The 23,905-nt window shown below is 51.2% G+C and overlaps 1 protein-coding gene and 2 long non-coding RNA genes across 14 annotated transcripts; 1 reads left to right on the forward strand and 2 right to left on the reverse strand.

The window, feature by feature from the left end:
* Positions 1-707: 707 nt before the first annotated feature.
* LOC115502893 lies at positions 708-6,368 on the reverse strand. Its single transcript, XR_003965226.2, has 3 exons — positions 6,189-6,368; positions 3,202-3,308; positions 708-1,672 (listed from the first exon to the last, which is right to left on the reverse strand). It is a non-coding gene; the product is annotated as an uncharacterized LOC115502893 (long non-coding RNA).
* Positions 6,369-15,874: 9,506 nt separating this feature from the next.
* On the reverse strand, positions 15,875-23,652 carry RINL (Ras and Rab interactor like). 11 transcript variants are annotated; one of them, XM_030297279.1, is made up of 11 exons: positions 23,597-23,652; positions 21,544-21,809; positions 21,181-21,340; positions 19,744-19,846; positions 19,405-19,477; positions 19,256-19,320; positions 18,850-19,053; positions 17,844-18,758; positions 17,279-17,803; positions 16,961-17,130; positions 15,875-16,878 (listed from the first exon to the last, which is right to left on the reverse strand). In XM_030297279.1, the coding sequence occupies exons 2-11, from the start codon at positions 21,591-21,593 to the stop codon at positions 16,819-16,821; spliced, it is 2,325 nt and encodes a 774-aa protein (XP_030153139.1). In that variant the 5' UTR covers positions 21,594-21,809; positions 23,597-23,652; the 3' UTR covers positions 15,875-16,818. The 11 variants fall into 11 exon arrangements, with proteins under 11 accessions (XP_030153139.1, XP_030153140.1, XP_030153143.1 ...); XM_030297280.1 differs by lacking the exon at positions 23,597-23,652 and adding an exon at positions 22,131-22,285; XM_030297283.1 differs by lacking the exon at positions 23,597-23,652 and having other exon boundaries at positions 17,279-17,410; positions 17,670-17,805; positions 17,845-18,758; positions 21,544-22,285.
* On the forward strand, positions 18,958-20,568 carry LOC115502086. Of its 2 annotated transcripts, none has more exons than XR_003965016.1 (4): positions 18,958-19,020; positions 19,639-19,765; positions 20,321-20,374; positions 20,501-20,568. It is a non-coding gene; the product is annotated as an uncharacterized LOC115502086 (long non-coding RNA). The 2 variants fall into 2 exon arrangements; XR_003965017.1 differs by having other exon boundaries at positions 18,999-19,060.
* Positions 23,653-23,905: the final 253 nt, after the last annotated feature.

Here is a 23,905-nt window from a genome sequence, read left to right on the forward strand (position 1 = left end):
ACCTTCTCTGTGCCTGGAGGGGGGGCAGAGCCAACCATATTCCCATCTGCTGGACCCCCCTCCCCCCACCCCGTGCATATTCTCCTTTTTCTCTTCCCCCCATTCAAGAAATGGGTCCCCTGGGGGCTCCAGGGCTCCAGAGAGAAATGTGACAGGCCCGAGAGCAGAAATAGGTCAGCTTTCTTTTCTTTTCTTTTCTTTTCTTTTCTTTTCTTTTCTTTTCTTTTCATTTTTTTAAAGCCTCTTCAGGGCTCTGAGCGGAAGTAGCTTCATGGTCTGTTGGGTTTCAGATAGAAAGTTCAGGTGCCCTCAGGGGCTAATGAGTGAAGCCAGCCCAGTAGAGGAAAAGTTCTCATTTACATTAAACAGTTGTGACACTTCCCCCCCCCCACCACTTATAAGTGACACACAAGCAAGCACATATATTTAAAGCATACAAGTTGATGAATGTTGGGTTATATATAAACCTGTGAGGGGCACCTGGGTGGCTCAGTTGCTTAAGCATCCGTCTCTTGATTTTGGCTCGGGTCGTGATCTCACAGTCCGCGGGATCGAGTCCTCTGTCTGGCTGTGCGCTGACAGCATGGAGCCTGCTTGGGATTCTCTCTCTCTCTCCCTCTCTCTCTTTCTCTGTCCCTCCCCTGCTCTCTCTCTCTCTTTCTCTCTCTCTCTCTCTGCCTCTCCCCTGCTCGCTGTCTCTTAAAAAATAATATGAAATGTTAAAAAAAAAAAAGAAAAGATCATGATGGTGAGAATGAACATATCCATCGTTCCCGAATTTCTTCATGCCTCTTGGTAAACCCTCCACCCACAGCCCTCCTCCGCACACACTCCGCCCCGCACAAAGACAGATCCGCTTTCTGTCACCATTGGTTAGTTTGCATTTTCTGGAATGCAATTTATGTAGTATGTATTCCCACGTCTGGCTTTTTCTGTTGTTGTTGTTGTTTTTCCACCCAGCATCATTGTTTTGAGATCCGTGCGTGTGGAACTAGGCCATTGCGTGGAACAGGTTAAGTCACCCCGGTTGGTTTATTGAGTCACCTGTTGGTTGGACATTGGGGTTGCTTCCAGTTTGGGGCCATTACAAATAGGAGTGCTTTGAACACTGGTGTACAAGTCTTTGTGTGAACATCGGCTGTCATTTCTCCAGCGTGTACCCCTAGGAGTGGATGCCCGGGTCGTATATGGGAGTTACGCATCTAACTTTTTAGGAAGCTGCCGAGCGATTTTCCCCAAGTCATTGTACCCCATGTCATTTATTTCTTCATCACCGCCACCACCACCACCATCATCAACAACCGGTGAAAATGAGTCTCTTTCTGAATTTGTTCATTCCTTCCTTTAACGGGTATCTATCGGGTACTGCTCCGTGCCTCGCCCTGTCCTAAGCACTGGGAATTCAGCTGCGCAGAAGGCACACAAAATTCCTGTCCTCGGGGGGGAGACGACGGTTGACTTAGATGCTCTCTCAGCACAGGTGACATGGTGTAGAGGTTCGGAGCACACAGGTGCTCAGGAGATGGATGACCTGGGTCCGAATCCCGGCTCTGCCATTTCCTAGCTGCGTTGGCCTCGGGCAAAGCCTCTTATCTCTGAGTAAAAAGGGAATGGGGATCGTGCAGTCTTCACCACCTGAGGTTGTGGCATTGTTGGTTCGCCAAACTGGCCCCTACACACAGAGGACAAGGGGGGACCAAAGAAAGAGGCGGACCACTCCAGATGGGTAGGTGGCAGGTTTAATAAGCAAGGGAGCTCACTTATGAGGCTTGTCTTGGGCGCCACAAGAGGAGTGGGTCTCCCCACCCACCCTCCAGAATCTTAAAGTTGGCTTTTAAATTTTTTTTTTAATGTTTATTTACTTTTGAGATAGACAGACTGCGAGTGGGTTAGGGGAAGAGAGAGAGGGAGACACAGAATCCGAAGCGGGCTCCAGGCTCCGAGCTGTCAGCACAGAGCCCGACGCGGGGCTCGAACTCACGAGCTGCGAGATCATGACCTGAGCTGAAGTCGGCCGCGCAACTGCCTGAGCCACCCAGGCACCCCCAGAATCTTCAAGTTTATACAGAGACCTTAACTGGACTCAGTCACGTATACCATCCACATGGTCTCAAAGCCTTACTCTGTCAAGGCTACGTCCTTGGAACAGCTCCCACGGTGGGAACAGTGAGCAGAGGTACATTCCGTGGTCGGGGGAGGGAGGGAGGAGCCTCTGATTGGCTGAGTCCAGATCATGGGTCAACCAGCAGTCCTGTCCTGTGTGACGTCCCCCCATCCTCCACCCCTCATGACCGACTCTTACAATCTTACACATACCCCCCCACCCCCCACTGATTTATAAAGTCTCCCAGGCCAGGGGTCAGATTGCTGAAGGTGTTCACCTGTGTCCCCATGTGATTTAATAAAGACGATGTGCTAGCTGCCTTATCGGATGGGAACACACAATGTTCTGTTTGGAAAATGACACAGGTGTCTCCTTGCCAAGCAGTGATCATGTCCAAGGCCATTCTGTTTTGGCGGACAGCTTTCCTCATTAGAAAGATTTTAGGGTTCAGTAAAGACAGGCTTTGTTGGCTATCGTTCAAGATTTGCTGGGTGACTTTAGTAAGGGCTTCTGTGTGTGCTATAATGTCCTCCTGACCAGGGGCGCCTGGGTGACTCAGTAGGTTGAGCGTCCGACGTCGGCTCAGGTCATGATCTCGTGGCTCATGGGTTCAAGCCCCACATCAGGCTCTGTGCTGACAGCTCAGAGCTTGGAGCCTGTTTCGGATTCTGTGTCTCCCTCTCTCTCTGCCCCTCTCTTATTAGCGCTCCGTCTCTCTCTCAAAAAAATTAAAATAGGCATTAAAAAAATAAAAACAAAATAACGTCCTCCTGCCCAACTGAGGGAACAAAGATGGCCGCCAAACAATGGTACCAGTGGAAAGACATGACCACCTGGCCTTGAGGAGAGGGAGGCTGGCGGTTTTAGGAACTTGACCTGGTTGTACATACCCTACGCGTTGGCCAGGAGAGGCAGCACTGTCAGGTGTGAACAGATGGACCGGGGGCTGGGTGGGCCAGACCAGGACCCCCACCTTCTCTCAAGGGGGCGTGCTCCTTTCCGGGTATAACACATTTCCACAGGTCCCGCTTGCAGCGGGTTGGTGGGACCCAGTGGAGAGTGAGGGGATCCCCCCTCATTCAGGGATTCGAACTAACCTCCCCATCCCGGGGGATGTCTCATCGCAAGTTCCAGTAGAGAACGCAGAGAACGCCTCTTTCCGGTGTGATAGGGTTCGGCGTTCTCAGCAGCCAAGCATGTCGACCTGCAGTGAGAATTGGGACAATGGCTGTTTCCCATGACTTCCGTGCCTTTGTGGTGTCGGATGTCTCAGCAGGGGTGTCTAGTCTGGCATATGAGGCAACAAGTCCTACTGGTTGGTCATTCAAATGTATTAACGCCTGGGGAGAGTATTTAGTTCACCCAGCCAGGGTGGTTTTACCTGTTAGTAATTTAATCTGCTGGGGTTTTTTTAATGTTTATTTATTTTTGAGAGAGAGAGAGATAGAGACAGAGCACGAGTAGAGGAGGGGCAGAGAGAGAGGGAGACACAGAAGCCAAAAGCAGGCTTCAGGCTCTGAGCTGTCAGCACAGAGTCCGACTTGGGGCTCGAACCTACGAAGTCAGATGCTTAACCGACTGAGCCCCCCGACTGTCACCCTGTGACATACATTTTAAAATTATGACTGATAACACTAGACCAGGACCTATCAGAGTTTTAGGAATTTCATACAAATACAAAGAGAGTTTAGCATCACTTCCTATCTGCACTGTTTCCCATGTAATTTATTTTTATTTTTTAAAGATTTTATTTTTAAGTAATCTCTACACCCACAACCCTGAGGTCAAGAGTCACATGCCCTACAGACTGAGCCAAACAGGTGCCCCTCCCATGTAATTTAAAACATAAAAAGAATCCTAATTAGTTTAATATCTCTCTTTTATAAGGAGACAGAACACACGTTTTGAGATGTTCCAGGGACCATCTGGAAAATCCCAGAGTCAGTTCAAGGTTAACAAGACTTGGATTTAGATATGATTTGGGGGGAAGTTTGTGAAAAATATCAAAAGGTTCTAAAGCACATGATTAAAGAGGATCATAGGTCACTGTGAACCGATCCTTAGTTATTCATTTAACCAGAGTGACAATGAGAGTAAGTTACATAATTGTAAAAACACTTAGTTCTTTTAATAGAGAAGAATCCATTTTCTTAACTCATCAAAGACCTGAAAAAGACAGCAAGAGGCACCGGAGATTATTTTTTTAAATTTTTTTTTTTCAACGTTTTTTATTTATTTTTGGGACAGAGAGAGACAGAGCATGAACGGGGGAGGGGCAGAGTGAGAGGGAGACACAGAATCGGAAACAGGCTCCAGGCTCCGAGCCATCAGCCCAGAGCCCGACGCGGGGCTCGAACTCACGGACCGCGAGATCGTGACCTGGCTGAAGTCGGACGCTTAACCGACTGCGCCACCCAGGCGCCCCCCGGAGATTATTTTGATAAGACTTGGAATCTGTTTTCCAGGCAGATTACCTAGGTAAAAACAAAACAAAACAAAACAAAACTTTCCTAATCCCATCGAGAACAGAGCACTGGTCCAAGAAAACTGTCCCTTTAGCAGAGAGAAAATTACATTTTGCTTTTACGTAAGCACACCGTTGATACTGAAGCTTATTTTTCTTTAAGCCAATTAAATAGAGCTCTTTTACAAATTAATTTTGGCACCACCCGTGGCCAAAAGGAAACCCGTGGAGGGAGGAAAACCACATTTACATAGCATACATCTATAGATGTGCATAAACGTGTAGACAGAGACCCCATTCTGTCTACCATTCCAGAACCTCAGCCCTTGACGAGTAATCTTCTGGAGGCTGTGGACCAGCGAGGGAGCTTCTGTGGCAGCCTGTATTTTATTTATTTTTCAAGATTTTATTTTTATCTAAAAAAATTTTTTTTAATTTTTTTTTTAATGTTTATTTATTTTTGAGACAGAGAGAGACAGAGCATGAACGAGGGAGGGTCAGAAAGAGGGAGACACAGAATCTGAAACAGGCTCCAGGCTCTGAGCTGTCAGCACAGAGCCCGACGCGGGGCTCGAACTCACAGTCTGTGAGATCATGACCTGAGCCGAAGTTGGCCACTTAACCGACTGAGCCACCCAGGCGCCCCTAAAATTTTTTTTTTTACATTTATTTATTTTTGAGAGACAGAGCACAAGTTGGGGAGGGGCAGAGAGAGGAGACACAGAATCCAAAGCAGGCTCCAGGGTCTGAACTGTCAGCACAGAGCCTGACTCAGGGCTCGAACTCACAAACCATGAGATCATGACCTGAGCCAAAGTCACTCAACGGACTGAGCCACCCATGTACCCCTTAAAGATTTTATTTTTCGATCATCTCTACACCCAAGGTGGGGCTTGAACCTATAACCCAGAGAGCAAGAGTCATGTGCTCCACCAACCAACCCAGCCAGGCACCCCCCAGCGGACTGTGTTTTAAAAAGCCTTTTCCCCCACTTTTCCCCTCAGTCTTACGCAAATTCTGGGCAGTGCTTACGTGGCAAAGGCATGATAAGATTTACATCATCAAGGGACTGGGAAAGAATTGCTAGTAGTTTTGGGACACATTTCTCTATTATCAGCAGTCTAGGGGAATCACTATTTAACATTTTCCTTTGTTTTAAGGCTCCAACGGTATGGGGCACGGGGTCCATCTCATTGTCAGGCGCCACAACATCCTCCCCTTTCCTCTCGTCACTTTCCCAGGGATTGTAGCTCTTAAAATTTTTGTTTAATGTTTATTCATTTTTGAGACAGAGAGAAAGAGAGAGCCAGAGCGTGAGCGGGGAAAGGGCAGAGAGAGAGGGAGACACAGAATCCAAAGCAGGCTCCAGGCTCTGAGCTGTCAGCACAGAGCCCCATGTGGGGCTCGAACCCGCACACTGTGAGATCTGACCTGAGCTGAGGTCAGACAGTTAACTGACGGAGCCACCCAGGCGCCCTGGGATTGTGCCTCTTAGCGTCCTAATCAGGCTTTGCACAAGTGCTCAGATCTTAATCTGGGGCGGCTTGCGCCCTCCTAGCTTTGCCCAGCGGCATGCTACTTATTCTAAGTCTGCAACTTATTATTACTTTGTTTTCCTACCGTGCTGTGAGCCCCGAAGCCAGCAGAGTCATGGACAACCGCCTTCCTAACTTCAGCTCTTCCAACTTTCTAACCCAAGCTTCAGCCTCTGGTGCGCACTGCCCAGAGTAGCGGCCGGTCCACTGCGGCAGCTCCGTGCGCTGTGTGATGTGGGGAACAAAGGCAAAAGAAAAAGAAATTAAATGTCCTTGCAATTTACGGTCCATTGACAAGTCCTTGAGACAGGCAGGGTGACCTTCCTCTAGGATCTCAGCTGCCTCTATGAAGTTGATACTTCGCTAAGGGCAAAAGGCGATTTTAGCCCAGTACCCCCCCCCCCCCGAATCCTGTAAAGCTACTTTAACACATAAAAATTCCTTTGGAAACTTCCCTTATCTCACCCCGTCCCAAGCTTAGGGCCCACTGATATACATCTGAAGGGTCATATGACTCAGGTTTTATTAAACAGTGATAAATGACCTTTTCCTAACAACAGCTAGCCCCCTCAAGGTCCTGGAAACCTCGCTTCCAAAATTCTTTAGAGACATACCCTGTCCCTAACCTCCTCCCAACCCGAAAGTATGTTATCAGTCACCAGTCACAAACCCGGTGCAGCTCTTCCTGCCCAGGGGTCCAGTCCCTGTGCTTTTTTTTTTTTTTTTTTTTTTAATGTTTATTTATTTTTGAGAGAGAGAGAAAGAGAGAGAGATCGTGAGTGGGGAAGGGGCAGAGAGAAACAGAGACATAGAATCCCAAGCAGGCTCCAGGCTCTGAGCTATCAGCACAGAGCCCAACGGGGCTTGAACTCAGGAGCTGTGAGAGCCGAAGGTGAACACTCAACCAACCGAACCACCCAGGTGCCCCAAAGTCCCCATACTTTAATAAAACCACCTTTATGCACCGATGACGTCTTTTTTTTTTTTTTAATGTTTATTTATTTTTGAGAGACACAGAGTGTGAGTGGGGAAGGGGCAGAGAGAGAGGGAGACACAGAATCCGAAGCAGGCTCCAGGCTCTGAGCTCTCAGCACAGAGCCCCATGCAGGGCTCAAACTCACAAACCGTGAGATCATGACCTGAGCCGAAGCCGGACGCTCGACCGACCGAGCCACGCAGGCGCCCCTCTTGATTGTTGGTTTGCGAACTGGCCCCGTACACAGAGGACAAGGGGAGACCAAAGAAAGAGGCGGACCCAGTCCAGATGGGTAGGTGGCAGGTTTAATAAGCAAGGGAGCTCACTTACGAGGCTTGTCTTGGGCGCCACAAGAGGAGTGGGTCTCCCCACCCACCCTCCAGCATCTTAAACTGGACTCAGTCACGTATACCATCCACATGGTCTCAACAACACCTTACTCTGTCAAGGCTACGTCCTTGGAACAGCTCCCACTGCGGGAACAGCGGACAGAAGTACATTCCGTGGCTGGGGGGGGGGGGATGGGAGGGAGGAGCCTCTGATTGGCTGAGTCCAGATCATGGGTCAACCAGCGGTCGTGTCCTCTTGATGACATCCTGGAACAGGCCTGCAAGCCACGAAGCATTAGCCACGATCATGTTGGGGCAGCCAGAGAATCTATAGGCAGAGCACAGGATGTTCCTCAATGGGGCGTGATGCGGTGGCTCATTGTGATTTTGATTTGCATTCCCCGAAAGATTGGTGAGAAACGGCATTTCCTCGTGTGCCCATTAGCCATTCGGGTATCTTCTTTGGAAAAATATCTATTTAAGTCCTTTGCCCGTTCTTTTTTTTTTTTTTTTCAACGTTTATTTATTTTTGGGACAGAGAGAGACAGAGCATGAACGGGGGAGGGGCAGAGAGAGAGGGAGACACAGAATCGGAAACAGGCTCCAGGCTCTGAGCCATCAGCCCAGAGCCCGACGCGGGGCTCGAACTCACAGACCGCGAGATCGTGACCTGGCTGAAGTCGGACGCTTAACCGACTGCGCCACCCAGGCGCCCCTCCTTTTGCCCGTTCTTAAATGGAGTGTCTGTTGCCGACTTTTAGGGATTCTGTGTATATTCTGGATATTAACCCCGTGTGATTTGCAAATATCTTCCCCCATACAATGGGCTGCCTTTTCACTCTGTTGATTGTTTCTTTGGACGCACAGATGTTTCTAATATTACATTCTTTGTTTTGTTTTAATTTCTTTTTTTTTTTTTTTAAGTAATCTCTACCCCCAGCGTGGGGTTCGAACTCACCACCCCGGGATCCAGAGCTACATGCTTTCCCGGACTGAGCCAGCCAGGTTCCCCACGCTTTTCACTTTGCTGTCGTCCAATTTTGTTTTTCTTTTGTTGCCTGGTCTTTTGGTGTCATATCCAAGAAATCATTGCCAAATCCTTTGTCATGAAGCTTTCCCCCTATTTTGTTCTTCTCAGGGTCTTCTAGTCTGAGTTCTTACATTTAGGTCTTTGGTTCATTTTAGGTTCATTTTTGTTTGTGGTGTTAGCTAAGGGGCCTCCTTCACACCTTCTCATGGGAAAAGGCTGTTCTTTTCCCATCAAATGAGCTGGGCACCCTTGTCAAAAATCGTTTGACCTTATATGCAAGGGTGTATTTTTAGAATTTGTGCTTTTAACAAGTTGCTGCCGGAGAACCGCTGATATGCCTCTATAGTATCAGATTAAAAGTAAAACAGGAAGGGAGGTTATACTTTTTGAGAAGTCACAGACAGGGTGACCCCTCAACAAAACTTTGCCAGAAGCAAGAGAGTCAGAGGCTCGCATCTGGGGAAGATGTTCCAGGCAGAGAAGATAGCCGCGCAAAGGTCCTGGGGTGGGTGCGTGCCTGGCAGGTGCGGGGAACAGCGAGGAGGCCTATTACAAGGAGTTACGTTTTCCTCCCAGGTTAAAATTTCCTCCCACCATGGTCAGACGCGGGCTCCAGTTAGATATCAAAAAATAAAAAGATTAAAAAAATAAAAAGCTGTGTCTCTCACAAACCTAAATTTTGGCTTGAGAGGTGAACCTGTGATTTATTTTTAAAATTTCCTTCTGGCTGCCAGGTGGGTGGGAATCGGAGGGGGTCCTCTGGACTAGGAACCCGGAGACAGTGGAGGCTGGGCTAGACCGGGATGGGGGGCCATGGAAGGGGAGGATGGGGTGCACGGGAGGGGGAGAGGGAGGTGTCCAGGATGAGGATCCGGGCTCTTGTCTAGGGACTGGGGGATCACGAGGGCCCCCTGTAATGGGGACTAGAAGGAGGAGCTGTTTTGGGGGAGATGCTGTGGCCGGTTTGGGACATCGTGGGAGTGGAACCCCAAGAAAAGGCGTCCAGCCCAAAGCCTAGAGCTCCAGAATGAACCAGACGTGGGGTGTGCCTCCACAGCCCTCCAGCAGGGGTACCCCAAACATCCACCACTTGTGTTTCACGTTCGCAAACGCTGCCACGTATCCACGCATCACCCACGGACTTCGTTACCGGGTAATTTTCTTGAAATCAGCTCAGATTTTTTGTTGTTGTTGTTAATTCAACACATTTATTTAAACGGGAAATGTCAGGGGGCGCCTGGCGGGCTCAGTTGGGACGACACGTGACTCTTGATCTCAGGGTTGTGAGTTTGAGCCCCACGTTGGGTATGGAGGTTACTTAAAAATAAGATTTAGAAAAATAAATAAAATAAAATAAAATAATAAGCAGGAAATGCAGGAAATGTCATTTAAATCTAGGAGGTGCAAAGCCAGTATCATCTGTCATAAATAGAACATGGCAGCATAAATACCCCATGACTCAGCAAGGACCAAGAAGAGGTACCGAAAGCATTGGGTGAAGGGCTGCTGGGGACAGGTTCTTCACAGGGTCTCAAAGTATCACCCACAGGTGACATCATTCAAAGGGGGGGGAGATCTGGTAGTCACTTCCTGTTTGTGGGCAGAATTATGACCCCCCCAATTCGTATTTTTTTTTTAAGTTTTTAAGTTTATTTATTTTGAGAGAGAGAAAGCACAAGTGAGGGAAGGACAGAGAGAGAGGGAGAGAGAGAGACAGAATCCCAAGCAGGCTCTGCACCGCCAGCACAGAGCCGGCTGCGGGGCTCCAACTCACAAGCCATGAGATCGTGACCTGAGCCGAGATCCAGCATCAGATGCTTAACTGATGGAGCCACCAAGGCGCCCAGGAAATTCCTATGTTGGAGTCCAAACCCTCAGTTCCTCAGAATGTGACTGTGTTTGGAGCAAGGATCTGCAGAGAGCTAATTAAGTTAAAATGAAGTCACACGGGTGGCCGTAATGCACTATGAATGGTGTCCTTATAAGAAGACATGGACAGGGCGCCTGGGTCGCTCAGTCAGTTAATCGTCCTACGTCGGCTCAGGTCATGATGTCACAGTTTGTGAGTTCGAGCCCCGCGTCGGGCTCTGTGCTGACAGCTCGGAGCCTGGAGCCTGCTTTGGATTCTGTGTCTCCCTCTCTCCGTACCCCCCCCCCATGTCTCTCCCTCTCTCTCTCTCAAAAATAAACATTAAAAATAAAAATAAAAAAAAAAAGAAGAGACTGGGAACTAATGTAACATTGTGTATCAACTACACTTCAATGTAATAAACAAACAAGTAAATGTTTTAAAAAGGAGAAGAGATCAGGACACAGACACACGCAAAGGGAAAGCCGTGCATGTGAAGACGAAGGGAGAAAATGGCCATCCACGAGCCACAGGGAGAAGCCTCAGAGGAAACCAAACCTGCCAAGGCCCTGATCTTGGACTTCCAGCCTCGAGAATCTTTAACCACCCCATCCGTGGTTTGCTACTATGTCACCTTGATCAAACCAATATTTTCCTAACTCCCCAATATTCTAACTCCACGGGCACAGTTAGCATCACTGATCAGGGGGCCCCTGACGGGCTGCACTGAGAGGGACATAGTGTCCCCCCACAGAGTACGCTTCTCTGAACTGCGGGACTGGCATCTAATAAGGACCAGACAAATCCGGAAGGTGGGATGGCCCACGACACATACTCACCCGGAATACAAAGAACTTCTACAGCTCAACAACAACAAAAACCCAAATAACCCAATTTAAAACTAGGCAAAGGGTTTGAATAGATATTTCTCCAAAGACAATGTACGGATGGCCAGCAAACATATGAAAAGATGCTCAACATCACTAATGCAAATCAGAACTACAATGAGACACCCCTTCATGCTCATTACGATGGCTACTCTACAAAAGAAACAAAAATGATCATGGAAAAGTAGATGTCGGGAAGCATGTGGAGGAATCAGAACTCTTGTGTTTTGGGGACGCCTGGGTGGCTCAGTCAGTTGAGCGTCTGACGCTTGATTTCAGCTCAGGTTGTCATCCCAGGGTTATGGGATCCAGCCCAGCATGTGGCTCCATGCTGAGCACGGAGGCTGCCTGGGATTTTCTCTCCTCTCTCTTCCTCTGCCCCTCTCCCCTGCTTGCACTCTGTCACTAAAAAACAAAAGCAAAACAAAACAAAACAAAAAAACAACAAAAAAACCCCACCCTCTTGTGCTTTGTTGGTGGGAATGTAAAATGGCACGGTTCCTATGGAAAAAAGTTTAGAGGTTCCTTTAAAAAATAATGGGGCGCCTGGGTGGCGCAGTCGGTTAAGCATCCGACTTCAGCTCAGGTCACGATCTCGCGGTCCGTGAGTTCGAGCCCCGCGTCGGGCTCTGGGCTGATGGCTCAGAGCCTGGAGCCTGTTTCCGATTCTGTGTCTCCCTCTCTCTCTGCCCCTCCCCCGTTCATGCTCTGTCTCTCTCTGTCCCAAAAATAAATAAACGTTAAAAAAAATAATTAAAAAAAAAAAAGACATAAAATTACCATAGGATCCGGCCATTCCGCATCTGGGTATTTATCCAATAGAAATGAAAGCAGGATCTTGAAAAAATGTTTGCACCCCCTTGTTCATTGCAGCATTATTTGCAATAGCCAAGAGGGTGGGAACAACCCAATTTTCCATAGAAAGCTGACTGGAAAAGCAAAACGTGGTATATTCATACCATGGACTATCATTAGGTCTTTATATTTATTATTATTATTATTTTAAGAGAACAAGAAACTTTTATTATTACAAATTTTTTTTAAATGTTTTTTATTTTATTTTTGAGAGAGAGAGAAAGAGAGAGTGCGCACAGCAGGGGAGAGGCAGAGAGAGAGAGAGGGAGACACCGAATCCGAAGCAGGCTCCAGGCTCCGAGCTGTCAGCACAGAGCCCCACGCGGGGCTCGAACTCACAAACTGTGACATCATGACCTGAGCCGAAGTAGGACGATTAACTGACTGAGCAACCCAGGCGCCAGTATTATTAATTATTATTATTATTAGTTTAATGCTTATTTATTATTGAGACAGAGCAGGGGGGCAGAGAGGGAGACACAGAATCGGAAGCAGGCTCCAGGCTCTGAGCTGTCAGCACAGAGCCCGACGCGGGGCTCGAACTCACCGACAGGGAGATCATGACCTGAGCCAAAAAGTCAGAAGCTCAACCGACTGGGCCACCCAGGTGCTCCTATTTTTATTTTTTTCTTTAAGTTGGTTCCATGCCCAACATGGGGCTTGAACTCTCGACCCCGAGATCAAGAGTCGCATGCGTGCTCTACTGACTGAGCCAGCCAGTTTATTTTTATTTTTTTCAACATTTATTTATTTTTGGGACAGAGAGAGAGAGACAGAGCATGAACGGGGGAGGGGCAGAGAGAGGGAGACACAGAATCGGAAACAGGCTCCAGGCTCCGAGCCATCAGCCCAGAGCCTGACGCGGGGCTCGAACTCACGGACCGCGAGATCGTGACCTGGCTGAAGTCGGACGCTCAACCGACTGCGCCACCCAGGCGCCCCCTGAGCCAGCCAGTTTAAAGACCGCTATTATTTGGTGTTTAGAAAGAAATCCTGGGGCTCCTGGATGGTTCAGTTGGTTAAGTGTCTGCCTTCCGCTCAGGTCATGATCTCACGGTTCATGAGTTCGAGCCCCACATCGGGCTGTCTGCTGTCAGTGCAGAGGCTGTTTCAGATCCTTTGTACCCCCCCTCTCTGCCCCTCCCCTGCTCCCTCGCTCTCTCAAAATTAAAAATCGGGGGCGCCTGGGTGGCGCAGTCGGTTAAGCGTCCGACTTCAGCCAGGTCACGATCTCGCGGTCCGGGAGTTCGAGCCCCGCATCGGGCTCTGTGCTGACTGCTCAGAGCCTGGAGCCTGTTTCCGATTCTGTGTCTCCCTCTCTCTCTGCCCCTCCCCCGTTCATGCTCTGTCTCTCTCTGTCCCAAAAATAAATAAACGTTGAAAAAAAAAATAAAAAAAAAATAAATAAATAAAAATCGGTCACACAACAATGTGAATACAGTTAACGCTACGGAACTGCACACCTAAAAACACTTTAGAGGGTAAATCTTGTATGATTCTTCCTACAGTGATAAGAAATATATACACATGTACATAAGCACATAATAAATAAACACAATACAATTCTCAGTGTCCTGCTTGCCCTGGAGGTTCTGGAAAAAGGAGATGGTCCCCTCACATCTCTTGGGTCTCTTGGGATGCAGCTACCCCACTGAGTTGTGTCTGAATCGTAAGATCAGAGGCCACATCCTGTAGCTCATCACCCCCCCCCCCCCATCCCTGCTTCCTGCCCCACTCCCCAGTGTAGCCATTTTAAGCTTTCTGGCTTTTAAAAACAATTGCAAAGAACTCCTCCCTGGCACGCTTTTTTTTTTTTTTACTTGATGTCTAAAATTACAGAATTTTGATTATGAAATGCAAAATGTGAAACGTAAAATTTTAATGGCAATACATCTCTTCATGAAATGGACTGAGAGGGATTTTCCTATTTTTCTAGTTAATTCCTGTTATCGGTAGACGCATGTCCTTTGTCGCTAGAACAGGACTGGTCTGGATATTCATTCTACTCCCTTTTATTCTCTCTTGAAAAAAAAATTATTTATTTATTTGGAGAGAGAAAAAGCACGAGTCGGGGAGGAGCAGAGAGAGAGGGAGAGAGAGAGAGAGAGAGAGAGAGAGAGAATCCCAAGCAGGCTCTACACCGTTGGGGCTCGAACCCACAAACCATGAGATCATGACTTGAGCTGAAGTCGGAGGCTTAATGGACTGAGTCACTCAGGAGCCCCAATTTTTCTCTTTTATACGAAGTGCTGAGTCACTGGTAAGTTTCCCGCAGCTGCTGTAAGAAATGACTACAACCTCGGTGGCTGACGACAACAGAAATTTCTTCTCCTACAATTCCGGAGGCCAGGAGTCTGGAATCAGTATCCTCAGATTGAAATCAAGGTGTTGACAGGGCCTCACTCCTTCTGGAGGCGCTAAGAGAGAATCAGGTGGGCGCCTCTCCCGGCATCTGTGGCTGACGCCTTTCCTGGGCTTGTGACCGCCCACCCTCCACCCTTCAAGGCCACGTCTTCAAATCTCCCTCTGCCTCTCACAGGGACACGTGGGATTGCATTTGGAGCCCTCCCCCAGACAATCCAGAATAGCCTTCCCATTTTAAGATCCTTGACTTAAAACATCTGCATAGGGGCACCCGGGTGGCTCAGTCAGCGAAGCGTCTGACTTCGGCTCAGGTCACGATCTCACCGTCTGTGAGTTCGAGCCCCTGCGTTCAGCTCCGTGCTGACAGCTCAGAGCCTGGAGCCTGCTTCGGATTCTGTGTCTCCCTCTCTCTACCCCTCTCCCACTCATGCTCTGTCTCTCTTTCTCGCTCGACAATAAGTAAGCATTAAAAATAATTTTTAAAAAATCTGCAAAGACCCTGTTCCAAATAGGTAACACTCACGGATTCCAGAGGTTAGGACATGGGTGTCTTTTGGGGAGTCATTTCCAGTGTACCACAGAAACTCTGTATTTACTGCACACCTACTGTGTGCCAGGCACTTGTCTAGGCACGGAGAACACAGCTGTGAACAAGACAGAGATCCCTAGCCTCCCTAAGGCAGTCTAAGGCCACACTGTCCAAAATGGTAGCTCTCAGCCCCATGTGGCTATTGAGCACTTGAAATGTGACTGGTCCCAACGGAGATGTGCTGAAATGTAAAATACACACTGGAGGGGCACTTGGGTGGTTCATTTAAGCATCTGACTCTTGATTTTGGCTCAGGCCACGATCTCATGGTCGTGAGATCGAACCCCACCTCAGACTCTACGGTGGGAGGGCGTGGAACCTGCTTGAGAGTCTTTCCCTCTCCCTCTGCCCCTCTGCTTGCACACTCTCTCTCCTTCAAAAACCAAAGAGAGAAAAAAAAGAAAAACATGAAAAAAGTACACACTGAAGTTTGAATATTTAGCACGCACACAAAAAGAATGTTAAATAGCACGATAATTTTTGGATATGTTTTTTTAAAGATTTTTTTTATTCAAAAAAAAATTTTTAATGTTTGTTTTTTAGAGAGAGACAGAGCGTGACCAGGAGAAGGGCAGAGAGAGAGGGAGACACGGAATCTGAAGCAGGCTCCAGGCTCTGAGCTGTCAGCACAGAGCCTGACTCGGGGCTCAAACTCATGGACGGTGAGATCATGACCTGAGCCAAAGCTGGACGTTTAACCGACTGAGTCACCCAGGCATCCCGATATATTATTTTAATTTTTAAGTAATCTCTACACCTAACGTGGGGCTCGAGCCCACGACCCTGAGATCAAGAGTCACACGCTCCTCTGACTGAGCCAGCCAGGAGCCCCTAATTTTTGGATATTGATCACATGTTACGAGTGATAACCTTTGGGATACACTGAGTTAAATCCAATAGGTTATTAAAGTTAATTTCACTTGAGTTTTTAGTTTTCTGTAACGTAGCTACTAGAATATTTAGAACTGCATATCTAGCTTGCATTGTATTTCTCTTGGATGGTGCTGTGCTGTTCTAAGGGACGGGAGCCTATGGACAATTAACACAATATGTACATTTTATGGTATGTTAGGAAGTGATCATTTCTATGGAAGGAAAATAAAGATTGGGGTAAGACAGTATATCAGCTTCCTGTTGCTGCTGTAACAAATTACCACAAATGTAGCGGCTCAAAAAACCACAAATGTATTATCTTGCAGTTCTAAAGGTCAGAAGTCCAAAACGGGTCTTAGGGCCTAAATCAAAGGCCGAATTCTTTCTGGAGGTTCCAGGGGGAAATCCATTCCCCGTCTTTTTCAGCTTCTAGACAATTCTTTGGCTCCTGGCCACATCACTCTGACCTCTGCTTACAAAATCACATCTCCTTCTCTGACTCTGACCCTCCCACCTCCCTCCTAAGAGGACTCCTGTGATGTTACCGGTCCACCAGGATGATCCAGAATAATCTCCCCACGTCAAGATCATTCATTTGGTCACATATGTCAGGTCCCTTTGACCATGTAAGGTAACATATTCACAGATTTGGGGGATCAGGAGGTGGATGTCTTGGGGGGGGCATTATTCTGCCTGCCGCAGGGAGGGTCAAGCCTGAGGAGGTGCAGCTTTACACAGGGTGTCTGGGAGAGCCTCCCCGAGAAGGTGACAGCCACCTAAAGACCTGAAGGAACGGAGGGACGGAGCGATATAAATACTAGAGAATGGAGTAGCCAATGCAAAGGCCCAGAGGTGGCTCTGTTCCGGGGAACCTCGCCGCCTCCTGGCACCTAAACCAACAGGGGTCAGAAATCGGCGCCTCCCGAATCTTGCCTGAGGAACAGGAGGATGTGGGACCCCTTATCATAGTCCGTCTCTGGGCACAGTGTCTCTTGCCCATGGCTCCTCAAAGGGCAGTTGGACCTGTGGGGAGAGGCAGGAGCCTGGGTCAGAAGGGCAGTGGGTCCAGCGGTCCCCTCCACCCGCAGTCCGGAGGGGCGATCACCTGGGCTCCGCGGTCCTGTCTGTCCTGTCTGTGCAGCGTTCGCCGGCTGTGCCACTGGCGCAGGGAGGCGCGGGCCTCAGAGCTGAGCCCCTGGGGTGCGCGGCCCACATCGGGCTGGTAGTGAGCAATGTGGTGCAGCGCCCCAAACCACGTGGTCAGGTAGTACCCGGCTAGGGGCAGGAAGGGGTGGTCAGGGCAGCTCTCGGGCTACGCTGGTGGCCCGAGGTCCCCCTGCAGTTTAACCCTTGCTGCAGGGCGAGGCTGTTTGGCCCCAGGGCGCCCCCTGTGGGGTCCCGGCGTTCCGGGGTGGGGGCTCACCTTCTCCCCGCAGCTCGTCCGGATCCAAGAGCTCCATAAGAAACTCCACGTCCAGCTGCGTCTCCCCAATGTGCGGACTCCAGATCAGTTCTTCCGTCAGCGCGGGCAGGAAGGCGTCGGCCCCCAGGGGCTCTGGCGGAGCAGAACGGGCTCCGAGGTGGATGGCGGGCGTGCAGACCCCTCTGTCCGATCCCCAGAACACGAGTGCGGGCTGCCCTTCCACCTCGCTGGGCCGGCAAACGCCTCTCGGCGGATCCCCAGGCCCGCGTAGGCGCCCCCTGCTAGAGCGGGTCACCCTCTCCCCTCGACGTGCACACTGGCGCCTCCCACCGCGCCTCCCCAATTCTCCAGCCACCGCACATCCGGGTAGACGCGCGTAAACCTTCTTTACCTTGGTCCTCGCCCTGAGCCAGGCCCGCGTAAACGTCACTGCACACCTCCAGCAGCAGCGCCACCTTGCGGCGTGGGGCGCAGGCGGCGTGGAGGTGCTCCAGGCGCGCGTGGATGCGGCTCCGCAGGGCGGGGGCGGGGCCCTGCCCCTCAGGCCCCGCCCCCTCCCGCAGGGCTGTTTGTCGCTGCCGCAGTCGCCGCAGCTCCCGGGCTCGCAGCGTCCGGAGTCGCGTCCACAGGGCGGGCTTCAGGGGCTCCAGCACCGCCCGGCACAGGGCGGCCTCCAACGCGGCGCCTGTGAGGGGTTGAGGTCGGTGAGCGAAGGGCCGCCAGGCTGACCCACGTCCACCCTCTCGCTCCACTTGGCCGTACCCTCCGCCCCCCCCCCCCCCCGCCCCAGCCCTCCCTGGCTTCTGGCCGCCCACAAGTGTAGACATGGGTGGGAACACGTGTGCAAGAGGGAGCCTGGGTGTGGAGTATGGCTGTCGCCCATGTGAGAGATGTTCCCGTAGGGAGGGAAAAGCACGTGAGTGGAAAAGCAAACAGGTGTACACGGATGGAGAGAAAGACGTTGGGTGTGAAACACACACGTAAGGCCCGGAGATGGCAAACGAGAACCCGAGTGGGTCGGGGCATTGGCCATAAATTCCCTCCCAGTCCTCCTTATTACCAAGATCCTCCTCCTTCTGGAGGACCCCAGGCCCCCGGCTCCCAAAGACAGCCCTGACGTCGGGGTCCTTTGACAAGTGATCCTGGAGGTCGGTAAGGAGGTGCCGCACATCCTGAAGCAGCTCTGTGGCTGGGTCCCCGGGCCTGTGGGGGCCTCCAGCATTTGAGGTGAGGCGGGCTCGAAGGCCCTGGAACTGCCTCCCCACGTAGTTGCTCCGGGCCCTGGCCAGAGCCTGGATGTGATGGGTGAGAACATCGTCAGGTCCTTTCTCTTCATCTTTGTAGCTGTCCTCGTCCTCATCCTCGTCCTCCTTCTCTTTCTCCTCCACCAGGCTGGCTAGGGTTGGCCCAGGATGGTATCCTTCTGGGCTGAGCGGGCCTTCGACCCAGGAGACCCGGTGAGGGGCAGGGTTCCTGGGGGCTGGATGTGAGGAGAGGGTCGGGTCCCGCAGAACAGCGGCAATAGCTCCCTCATCCTTCAAGGGCCCAGGGCCCTGCCCCACCCAGCTAACCTGAACTGTGTCTTTCTGCAGTCCCTGGAGATGTCTCTGCGGTGATTTGCTCCAAACCCCACCCTCCGTGGGTCTCCAGGTACAGCTTGTTCACCACGGGGAGCACCTTCTCCGAGATGTTGAGTTGGACGCCGCCAGTCTGTGCAAGACCTGGGAGCCAGCACAACCGAGGTGTCCCAGATGTCCCAGGTGCCAGCCCTGGTTCTTCAGGGTACCAGGAGAATTAATTCCCAGCCTCATTACTGAAGGAGCTGAGGCTTCGTCCCTGGTCCCTTGTCACTCAGGCCCAGGAGTCGAGCCTCCCACAGCTCTCTCAGACCCCCATCCTATCCTCCCTCAAACACAGAAGTCTGGTTCCTGAAGTGCCATCCTTCTGGACCAAGGAGGCTGGAAGGTGGCCTCTCACCTGTTTGTTGGTCTCCTGGCCTTAGAGTGGGAGGGGGCAAGAGCAGTGTTCTGGGCAAAACATCCCTGAGAAAAGATAATGGGGAGCTGCAGTGGGTGGGATGCCTTAGAGTTGGATCCCCCTTAGCCCTTTTGACGGGTAACCTGTACCTGCTGGCTGATAGGAAAGCCAGGAGATGGGGCAGGTCCGGCATACAGAGGTTAGAGTATTCCAGAGAAACACCTGAGGGTTGGGGGCAACAAAGGGCAAGGAAGAAAAGTTGAAGGGTGGCAGCCTCATCTTCCCTGGGACTCTCTCTTCCTCAGTTCTGCAGTCCCCCAACAGCCCTTCAAAACAGGGAAATTTCTACCCCTTGAAGTCCCCATCTTTTCCTGTGTCTTTAGGCTTGCATCCCACTTATGCCACCAAATAGGATTTTGGGAGATTATTTTGGAAGCGAAGCTCACCAAATTTGCTGTGGACTGGAAACTCAGGAGTAGGCTCCTTACCTCCAGGAAGCTTCTGGATCTGGTAGGTGCAGACTTCTCCTGGTGAAGCTCCTGTCCTCAACACCAGGACCTGGCTGGAGTTGTGTCCTGTGACCAGGAAACTCTGGTTGGGGGGTGGGGGTGGAGGCAAAGGTCATCTTGGAGAGGATTTGTGCAGATGTCTGTTACTTTTGCCTGCCCAGCATCCCATTTCCCTTATGTTGGGTTCCACACGCCAAATTTCCTTTAGAGAAACCCACTTCCTCCCTTAGTGCCCGTGGGTGGGACTAACTCTGTCCAAGCCCTAGGGGTGGTCTGTGACCTGACCTAGCCAATAGGATGACAGTGCTTTCTAACCACTGTGATTGGTTCAGAGATGGGCATGTGAATCAGGCCCAGCCAATGGAAATCTTCCACGAGGTTTTTGCTGGAGCTCTTCGGCACAAGGACTCTTTTCACACTGGGATTGCTAAGCTTGTGAGATGTGGCCCTGAGCTGGGGACAGCCATCTCTGCCACCACAAGGAGGGAGCCCCCTCGAGAAGGAAGCTGTGTAGACCCTAGTTGCCTTATCCTAATCCGTTCCCTATCCCTTGCAGAACTGCAGGGTTGTGAGGGGCTCATCTGCCCAGCCGTAGAAGATGGATAATGACGTAGGTGGTGTTTCTCACCTCGGGTTTTATAACCCCCAGGGGAGCTTTACACAATGTATTGCTACCCGGGCCCCTCTCCGTATGTTTTGAATCAATTGTGAAGGCTTTTGGTTTTCCTGTTAAAAGAAACAGATATAACTGGCGCTTCCTTTCTCGTCTTCCTCCTGCCTGGAGCTCACACACGTGCTTGGACCCGGGGCAGCCACTGGGCAACCACGGAGGAAGTCCAAGAGAATTGCAAAAGCTGGCCTTGATGTCCCCGAGCTGCCAAACTAGAGCCTGCAGCTGCCTTTCTGGTACAAAGAGCAGTGCCTATTTGCCTCAGCTACTGTGTGGATCGAGTGTTTGTTCCTCGAAACCCCAAACGGTCGGCTTTCCCCACAGTTTAAAGCAAAGCCAAGGGGCGCCTGGGTGGCTCAGTTGGTTGAGCGACCGACTTCGGCTCGGGTCACGATCTCACGCTTTGTGAGTTCGAGCCCCGCGTCGGCCTCTGGGCTGACGGCTCTCTCTGCCCTTCCTCCACTCATGCTCTCTCTCTGTCTCAGAAATAAGTAAACATTAAAAAAATTTTTTAAGCCAAGCCAAGACATGGGATGAAGAGAACTTTATAAGTCGTCTAATGCTCAGGATGCAGACATTGCTGAAATTCCCTTTCTTCCGGGGTTTTCAGCCCACTTACTTTTCAGTAAGTGGCCTTTTTTGGTTTTCCCGGTTTGTGCTGTTTGTCACCAGCAAGCAGCGGAGTCCTGACTGACCCACGGTGTCATGGGGAGGGTGAGAGAGGGTCCCCGGCTGTGAGTACTCACCCCCGGTGGCCACAGCTCAAGAAGGGCTCCCGCATCCTGAGTAGCCAGCTCTGGGATCTGCCACACCCCCCGTGTCCTCTGCAGGCGAAGGAGCGGCTCTGGGGTCCCAAGGACCCCTAAGGGGGTCTCACCTGCTCCATTCACCTGTGGTGGAACCATCCTGGGACGTGCAGGGTCCAGGAGACCAGAGGTTAGAGGTGGGCAGTTGGACACTAAGGTGGGGTCCAAGGTGCAGGGGGCAAGGGGCAGCCCAGGGGCGAGACGAGATTCAGGGTCCTATGGGGGGTGTGGGCATTGGATGGCTGGAAGGGCCTTCTGAATCCGGGGGCAGGAGCTGGAGACCCCAGCCCCCGCAGCTCTCACCTCTCCCCGTCGATGAGGCCTGCAGAGGCCTTGTCCTCCGGCTGGGCCATCCTCAGGATGCGGGAGGCCAGCAAGCCATGGTCTGGCCTCTGGCAGGGAGGAAGGTAAAGTTCAAGGCTGCTCCAATCCAGGGGTAATATTCACGATATAGCAGAGACCCTGACCGATCAGAATGGGCCCAAGGCCCCTCGCTGTGCCAGGTGTCAGTTCTTTAGCGGCTGGCTGGTGGGGAGATGTGGGGATCCCAGAAGGAGGGCCCGCGTGTCCTGGTGGGGAGGGGACAAGGGGAGGACCCAAACCGACAGCTATTTACCAAGTGGTACAGGAACACTTCAGATTTTGACAACCGGTGCTGCCATAATACAGACGCGGACCAGTTGAGTAACAACCCCGTGTCTGGACAAGTGCTCCACCCATGGTAGGCACTCTGTAAACGTGCCATCGTGTTACAGACGTCCTCTCTTCCTCCCTTCCCAGACCACAGAAGGGCTCTCGGATATTCCCGCCCCCACCAACATTCTACTGTGAAAGTTTTCAAACGTTCAGAAAAAAGGAGAGAATTTTACAGGGAACGTCCATATACTCACTACCTAGATTTTATTGTAACCACTTTGCTTTTTGCTATTTGCTTTGTAACACATCTGTCCCCTCTATCCACTGGACCTCAACTCTTAATTTTTAAAAAAGGTTTTTTCTGGGCGCCTGGGTGGCTCAGTCGGTTAAGCGTCCAACTTCGGCTCGGGTCATGATCTCGTGGTCCATGGGTTCGAGCCCCACATGGGGCTCTGTGCTGACAACTCAGAGCCCGGAGCCTGCTTCGGATTCTGTGTCTCTCTGTACCTCTGCCCCTCCCCCACTCATGCTCTGTCTCTCTCCATCTCTGAAAAATGAGTAAATGTTTAAAAAAAAATTTTTTTTTAAGATTTTTTAAGTGGGCTCCATGCCCAACATGGGGTTTGAACTCACAGCCCTGAGATCAAGAGTCGTATGCTCTATGGCTGGGCCAGCCAGGTGCCCCTATCAGGCCTCAACTCTTTTTTTTTTTTTTTTAATAATTTTTTTTAATGTTTTATTTTATTTTTGAGACAGAGAGAGACAGAGTATGAACGGGGAATGGGCAGAGAGAGAGGGAAACGTAGAATCCGAAGCAAACTCCAGGCTCTGAGCTGTCAGCACAGAGCCCGACGCGGGGCTCAAACTCACGGACCGTGAGGTCACGACCTGAGCCGAAGTCGGACGCTCAACCGACAGCCACCCAGGAGCCCCTGGGCCTCAACTCTTTTTTTTTTTTTTTTTAATTTTTTTTTTCCAACGTTTATTTATTTTTGGGACAGAGAGAGACAGAGCATGAACGGGGGAGGGGCAGAGAGAGAGGGAGACACAGAATCGGAAACAGGCTCCAGGCTCTGAGCCATCAGCCCAGAGCCCGACGCGGGGCTCGAACTCACGGACCGCGAGATGGTGACCTGGCTGAAGTCGGACGCTTAACCGACTGCGCCACCCAGGCGCCCCGGGCCTCAACTCTTAAAGCCAATACACAATCCTAGCTACAGTGGGTTATGACTCGAGGTGGGCATTTTTGAATATTTTCCCTGCGGCAGTCCCAGGAGTGAGACATCTGCGGCCATTCATCTGTGCACCCAACAAACACTTAAGAAGTACAGGCCCAGACTGAGGTGCCAGCCCCGGGGGGAAGGTGACAGACAGGATGGGCCCCTGCTCTCAGGGGCTTCCATTCTTGCTTGGGGTGGTATGGGAGGCGGGTAATAAATAGCTTGCTGACCAGAAACCCAGGGTTTGGGGAAGGGTGGGGACAGTGAGCAGGTGCTCAGTCCAGGGGAGAGCAGGCAGGAGGGGTAGGGGCAGGGAGGCAGATGCTCGCCTGGGTCCCACAGAGGAGAAGACGTGGAGGAGGAAGAGGAGGACGGGGAGGGGGAGGAAGGGGAGGAGGCCGGTGGCGCTGGCCAGGGCAGCATGGGGGCAGCAACCTGATACCGAAGGGAGGCAGTGGGGGGTGACAACGGCCAGCTGCTCGGTCCCTGGGGACCCCTACCTGTTCTTCGAGGGGAGGCCTGGAGTAGCAGGAAGTGAAAGTGTTCCTCACAGAGAGAGGAAGCTGAGCGGGTGGGGAAGAGGCGGGGCTGGGGGGGGTATCTGAAACCAACCTTCCCCTCTTTTGGGGGCTCAGACCTTAGGTGACCAGGCTTTGGAGGAAGGGACTCTGGCCATCTGGGGGCCCACGGGGAAGAGCCACGGGGCTGTCTCAGGCCCCGGAGTCCCGTCAACACCCTCTGCTGTTTCTCGTAAGAGCCTGCAGGTGTTCTAGTCTCCCTGCCGCCCGCCCTCCGGCTGCTTCCCCGTG

The sequence above is a fragment of the Lynx canadensis genome, chromosome E2, assembly GCF_007474595.2.
Source record: "Lynx canadensis isolate LIC74 chromosome E2, mLynCan4.pri.v2, whole genome shotgun sequence".
NCBI lineage: Eukaryota > Metazoa > Chordata > Mammalia > Carnivora > Felidae > Lynx > Lynx canadensis.

Coding starts and splice junctions, on each gene's coding strand:
- RINL (XM_030297279.1), bottom strand. CDS start 21,593: ATGGCCCAGCCGGAGGACAAGGCCTCTGCAGGCCTCATCGACGGGGAG. Junction 19,847..21,180: donor TTGAGCTGTGGCCACCGGGG/GTGAGTACTCAC, acceptor CCCCCCAACCAG/AGTTTCCTGGTCACAGGACA. Junction 17,131..17,278: donor GGACGAGCTGCGGGGAGAAG/GTGAGCCCCCAC, acceptor TCCTGCCCCTAG/CCGGGTACTACCTGACCACG.